This window comes from Cyclopterus lumpus, chromosome 15 (genome assembly GCF_009769545.1).
Source record: "Cyclopterus lumpus isolate fCycLum1 chromosome 15, fCycLum1.pri, whole genome shotgun sequence".
NCBI lineage: Eukaryota > Metazoa > Chordata > Actinopteri > Perciformes > Cyclopteridae > Cyclopterus > Cyclopterus lumpus.
Window position 1 is genome coordinate 12,349,183 of NC_046980.1, and position 5,625 is coordinate 12,354,807.

Sequence of the window (5,625 nt, forward strand, 5' to 3'; positions counted from 1 at the left end):
CTGATGTGTTCAACTTGTGTCATTTTTCATGAAACAAATTAAATTGATTTTTAAATTAAAAGTTACCTATCAGTCTAATATCTGACCTACAGCTGTACCATTGTGAGCACAGCTGCTCTGGCAGATACTGGCAAACTACATTGATCTAGAGATTAATCCATCAGTAGTAGCACAATGTTAATGCTATACAAGCATGAATACAGTGCGTTCATAGTAATCTGGTATTCTACTGTGGGCACGAAATGAAATGTATGACTTTTTTATTTGGTAGATTTCCTTTTTATCTCCCTGTGTACATTTTGTTTTGGGGGGTGGGTCCTGTAAGGGTCCCGGCACAGAGGATGTTGTATCTGTACAGTATTTTGTAAAGCTCTCTGAGGCAAATTTGTGATTTTGGGCTGTACAAAATAAATTGAATTGAATAAATATTGTGATTGATGGAGGGTAGATGTCACCATTTCATCAACGAGCAAAACTGGCTTTTGAGGCTGTTAATCAACATTCTTCCTGCACATGTCCTGAAGGTGATGCAGGTATGAGTATTGTGTTAGACTACTAAATTGTATTACATTGCACTTAATTGACACCTATGAGGGGTATTTGGTACGTAGTTACAAGACCAGAAATAAAATAAAATATTTATATCACACCAACAATATGTTATTATTGTTAACTAACTAATCCAGTGAAATAATGGCAACAGATCAACTAGAGTGTAAGAAGTATAAATCCATCAATGATTTAATTATGTCATCCTATATGGTAATTAAAAAGGGGTGCTGGAGGTGGCAGAGGTACTGGGAATATGGTCATAGAATATGTAGACTAGTTTAGGATTAGCAACAAAGATTTAGCTTTTAATGCAGTGTTTAATCAATACTGTATACCCTTACATTACATACATTATGAGAACCAAATGTGTAGTTATTTCTTCCCCTGAGTAAAGTAGATTGTGGTAGGACTGTCAATTATGGAAGAATATCATTTGTTTTACGGTATTCAATATCACAGAATAAAATAACCTGGTTTGAAAACTCCTTTATTTAAAATCCTAATTATGTAAGAGTACACAAGTACTAGCTACAAGATACATTTAACAAGCCAAAAGCACTCAAATGCATGCACTTAATGCAGAATAATACAAAATACAAAAAATACAGTACACATTCTTCACTATTTAAACTACTGTTTATACTACGTACATAATGTACGTAGTATACATAATGTTAAAATTGAAAAAGTAAGGCAGACTGCCACGTGCAGCGCCTCATTTGGATGTGTCTGACGCTTGGAGCTTAACTTCCCTACGTTTCTCCTACAAATGGGCCTTGAGCTTGTTTGGAGGTTCTAGCAGGGGAGCGCAGCTACTGGTACACCGAAGGATGGACGTCCGCCGGGGGGACCTCGTCCTCTTCCACCGAGCGCGGGGCTTCGGGAGGGACACACATGGAGCGGTGAGGGAGGAAGGGGACACCCGCCTAGCCAGCCAGATCAGCCGAATAAACCCTAGCGATCAATGGGGTGACAGATGTCGCAGCCAGATCGCCCTCACATCCAACGAAGAAATGAACGGTGTGTCGATTATATGTAGCGGAACAGGAAGACAATGTACTGTCATGGTGTCGGATATCGACGTGTCAGCCTTAGTGCGTAACTAGGGGTTATAAAACATAAACTACGTCGATACGTTAAACTATCTGTAAAATTATCGTACGAAATATATCTGTAAAATGATCGAACGAGCGCACAGTTAGTATTTTACCCATGATGTCTAGCGGCAATATGTTAATGAGCCATGTTTGTATTGGCCACCACCAACCAATCATAGTCGTTAAAGGTTTTCCCCACCTTCTTTTTTTTTTCTTCCGACACTACCTTATTATATAAGGACTAAACGTTACCTTTTACTGCTCACTTCACTCGACTTTCTCCACGGCAGCTGGAGCGGTGCGCACAGGTATAATTTAAGATACGTTATCTCGGTTACCACTCCTTGTTACGTGCATTTGTGTTTTGTGAGATTTACTCTGTCTCTTTTTTTGTTTTAGCTATTTAACTACACACTGCCAATACTAAAGCCATGGCTGGAAAAGTTGTGCTGTACTACTTCAATGGGAGAGGGAAAATGGAGTCAATCCGTTGGCTTTTGACTGTTGCAGGAGTTGAGGTAAGTGAAGGCTGTGGTGATACTAATCTGAAACTTTGTTGTCTTTTAACAACCCTCAAACCCACGCCTGAATATGCCCTAAATCTGTTACGCAATCTCCTGTTCACAGTTTGATGAGGTCTATCTGACAACTCGTGAGCAGTATGAAAAACTCCTGAGTGGTGAGTTTCAAAAAATTGTGTTTAAAGCAGAAATGAAACTTCTAGCTGGTTATCAAGTCACTGTTTGTTTTTTCAGTTTAATGTTTAACTGTTTAGGCCCATTTATGATGGAACCATTTTTAGGTGAAGGTCTAAACCTACTCCTGACCTATAGTCATAGTTCGAACCTACACCTAGGGTGTGCCGCTCTTCATGCCTGCTGCTGTGTTTTCTTTGCAGATGGAGATCTCATGTTTCAACAGGTTCCTATGGTGGAAATGGATGGCATGAAGCTCATTCAGACAAAAGCCATTTTAAATTACATTGCAGAGAAGTACAATCTTCATGGAAAAGATCTCAAAGACCGGGTCATGTATGGTCCATTTATTTTAAAAGCGTAATTATGAGTGTCCTCTGTACCATGTGACTTTAGTGGATGGATGTGTCACGGTATATGCTTTTCCTCAGGATCAACATGTACTCGGAGGGAGTGATTGACCTCATGGAAATGATAATGATGTTGCCCTTCAGTGCAGATAAAACTGCACAACTGGAGACCATTCAAAGTAAAGCAAAAGGCCGCTATCTACCTGTGTTCGAGAAGGTACCGTCATGCTTACTGTACATATTATACGAATTGACGTTTTCTAGAAACTGATTCATCTTAGCTAAACACCCTTTTTGATGGAAAATGGAGCTGTTGATAATTGTATATGACTATACACAATATTGTGTGTCTTTGATGAACATCTCAGGCACTGTCTGGGCCCATTTACCTGGTGGGAGGTAGAATAAGCTGTGCAGATGTGCAGCTGCTTGAATGCACCCTGATGCTGGAGGAGTTATTCGCTGGAATCCTCGCAGAGTTTTCCAACATCAAGGTAAATGAAACATATTATATAAGACCGGACGTACAGAGGAACAAAACAAAATATGTTCCGATAAAATCTGTTTATCGTTAATAAGAACAAAAATACACACCGATTACCAAATGCTCTGTTTAAGAATGTCTTTCTGTGTTTCCCTCCAGTCTTTCCAGGGCAGAATGACCAGGATTCCTGCCATTGGCACGTTCCTGCAGCCCGGAAGCCAGAGGAAGCCGCGGCCAGACGAAATCTATGCGAATACCGTCAAGGAGGTGTTCAACTTCAAACTACCATTGAAATAAATGTTGCACCTTCCTCACACAGGCAGTGTGAATGATTCATTAAAGACATACAGATTCATTATTTGCTTGTTTATGTTGAATACTGCTAATCCATTGCAAATCTAATTAACTGAAATCTGTTTTTTCTTAATGACGAGTGAAGTCTACTGTGAAGTCTACTAAATAAATGGTTAATTTTCGAGGACCATTTCATAAATTGTGTTTAAGTTCTGGTTAGTCAGTTACAGCATTTGGATTATATCTACACCAAGTACATAAAAGCATTAAGAATCACATTTGTTCTGCTGTTACTGTATTAAAAAGAAAAATCACTGTTTTTAAAAGTTAGACAAAGCAGAGTAGTAAAGAATCCTTATTTGAATTACTAACGTTACAGTATTAGCAGCCTGCACACATTCAGTTGTGTAAACCACCTGCCAACACATACAGTTGCACACACACAGCTCATGTACATATGTTACTCCCAATTCAAGAGATTTACATTCATGCTCATACAACAACAGAGTTTTATTTATACAAGATCGCCAAAACAGATTTAATGCAATAAGATTAGTAGGCAAATTAACCGTGGATCTGTTTAACACCCTCTGGTAGTTTTTGCAAAGTTTTTGTTCACATGGTCACGAAACAGAAGGCATGTTTTAGTATGCACACTGGGAATGTTGTTTCCTTTAAAACAAGGCCTGCTCATGGAGAGACAGAGCCCTCAGTCAGTGTTCCTCCTCCAGTCACACAACGAGGAGCAGTAACAGCCGAAACACCATCAACAAACTGGAAGAGAGAGAGACAGCAAATCAAACATGATTAAAACAAGTGTGTAATACCCGTTACATCATTTATTTGCTCAAATAAACTTGGACTCTGACCTTAGGCCCGACATAATGCCAGCAGGCAACAACTTTCCAGATTTCTTGTATCTCATTCCCATCACGAGTGAAAGGACTCCCGAGGTAACTGAAGAAAGAAAACCCCCATGACATGAAATCAATTCTCATAAACTGTTAATATATTAAGGAGCTTCGCCATACTTACACAATGAGACCTTGATGTCCTTTGGGTCATAGGAGACGTTGTATGCACCATAAGCAGACAACCAACCGAAAACTAAACCAGCCATCAGGGACATGACGCTGCCTACACACGTGGTGATAATCAGGGTTATTCATATTTCATCAAGTGACACATTTAAAGTTCAGCCGTCTTCCAAAATAAAAAGCGTTCGACCTTTTCTGTTGTAGCCCATAAATCCCCCAAAGGCGATGGCTGCAGCATAGCCAAATCCAATCCAGTCCACTGCCATCACGAAGCTGCAGAATGAACAGGAGTACAGCTCAGGAGGAATGTTTTGTATTTATGTTAAACTATGACTTGAGATTAATGCTTACACAAAACACATAAACTACTGATGATCTAACGTTAAGATAATGCACTTATACAATTTAAGTATTCATTTAGCTATAGTATATTGAGACAATTAAGTCGCCACAAATTTACGATGTACACTCATGACATTTGAACACCAACACGTGTAGTTACCTCTTCCTAAACTTGTAAACGCAATAATGTCTGTACTTTAGTACTTTAACCCCTGTTGTCAGAGTATCTACCCGCAAGAAGTCGGACGAATCCCTAGGTGTCGCTGTGAGACCTTTAGTGGTGCAAACAAAAACAAACAGCGCCACACGCATATTCTATAACGATGTACTTCATGTATTGGTATCATATTATCATCAAGTTAATTCGCTCGGTAAATATTGCTTACCTTGCGTCCAAACAAACAGCAGCACTGAGAAACGGTACCTTAAATTTGTGACTGCACTTCCTTGTTACTGCCCTCAAAACACAATACGCATGCGCCTTTTGGTTCGTGCTGTGTTCGGAGACTTCTGATAAAGTGGGAAAGTAGTATTTCGGAACATTGAAAACTAAACGAACTAATTGGCGCATGCGTATTGTGTTTTGAGGGCAGTAGCAAGTGCAGATATACATTTAAGGTAGCGTTTCTTAGTGCTGCTGCTTGTTTGTTATAATGTGTGTGTGTATGTGTGTGTGTGTGTGTGTGTATATATATATATATACATGTATATATGTGTGTGTGTATATATATGTGTGTGTATATATACATATATATATATATATATATATATATA

The 5,625-nt window shown here is 39.1% G+C and overlaps 2 protein-coding genes across 4 annotated transcripts; one reads left to right on the forward strand and one right to left on the reverse strand.

The window, feature by feature from the left end:
* The first annotated feature begins 1,379 nt into the window (after positions 1-1,379).
* Positions 1,380-3,654, forward strand: gsta.1 (glutathione S-transferase, alpha tandem duplicate 1). The gene is made up of 7 exons (XM_034552576.1): positions 1,380-1,957; positions 2,049-2,167; positions 2,277-2,328; positions 2,548-2,680; positions 2,776-2,911; positions 3,063-3,188; positions 3,338-3,654. Exons 2-7 carry the CDS (start codon positions 2,081-2,083, stop codon positions 3,473-3,475), a joined length of 672 nt encoding a protein of 223 aa, XP_034408467.1. The 5' UTR covers positions 1,380-1,957; positions 2,049-2,080; the 3' UTR covers positions 3,476-3,654.
* Positions 3,655-3,957: 303 nt separating this feature from the next.
* Positions 3,958-5,369, reverse strand: zgc:163080 (uncharacterized protein LOC799515 homolog). Of its 3 annotated transcripts, XM_034552578.1 has the most exons (6): positions 5,238-5,321; positions 5,012-5,123; positions 4,700-4,782; positions 4,508-4,609; positions 4,342-4,429; positions 3,958-4,246 (listed from the first exon to the last, which is right to left on the reverse strand). In XM_034552578.1, exons 3-6 carry the CDS (start codon positions 4,773-4,775, stop codon positions 4,204-4,206), a joined length of 309 nt encoding a protein of 102 aa, XP_034408469.1. In that variant the 5' UTR covers positions 4,776-4,782; positions 5,012-5,123; positions 5,238-5,321; the 3' UTR covers positions 3,958-4,203. The 3 variants fall into 3 exon arrangements, with proteins under 3 accessions (XP_034408469.1, XP_034408468.1, XP_034408470.1); XM_034552577.1 differs by lacking the exon at positions 5,012-5,123 and having other exon boundaries at positions 5,238-5,369; XM_034552579.1 differs by lacking the exon at positions 5,012-5,123 and having other exon boundaries at positions 5,276-5,323.
* Between the last annotated feature and the right edge of the window lie 256 nt (positions 5,370-5,625).

Bases quoted from the DNA above. Each gene is read 5' to 3' on its own strand.
- gsta.1 (XM_034552576.1), top strand. From the start codon at position 2,081: ATGGCTGGAAAAGTTGTGCTGTACTACTTCAATGGGAGAGGGAAAATG. The intron at 2,168-2,276 runs GTAAGTGAAGGC...TCCTGTTCACAG, and splicing joins TGACTGTTGCAGGAGTTGAG to TTTGATGAGGTCTATCTGAC. The intron at 3,189-3,337 runs GTAAATGAAACA...GTTTCCCTCCAG, and splicing joins CAGAGTTTTCCAACATCAAG to TCTTTCCAGGGCAGAATGAC.
- zgc:163080 (XM_034552577.1), bottom strand. From the start codon at position 4,775: ATGGCAGTGGACTGGATTGGATTTGGCTATGCTGCAGCCATCGCCTTT. The intron at 4,430-4,507 runs GTAAGTATGGCG...TTCTTTCTTCAG, and splicing joins GGACATCAAGGTCTCATTGT to TTACCTCGGGAGTCCTTTCA. The intron at 4,247-4,341 runs GTCAGAGTCCAA...TCTCTCTTCCAG, and splicing joins GGCATTATGTCGGGCCTAAG to TTTGTTGATGGTGTTTCGGC.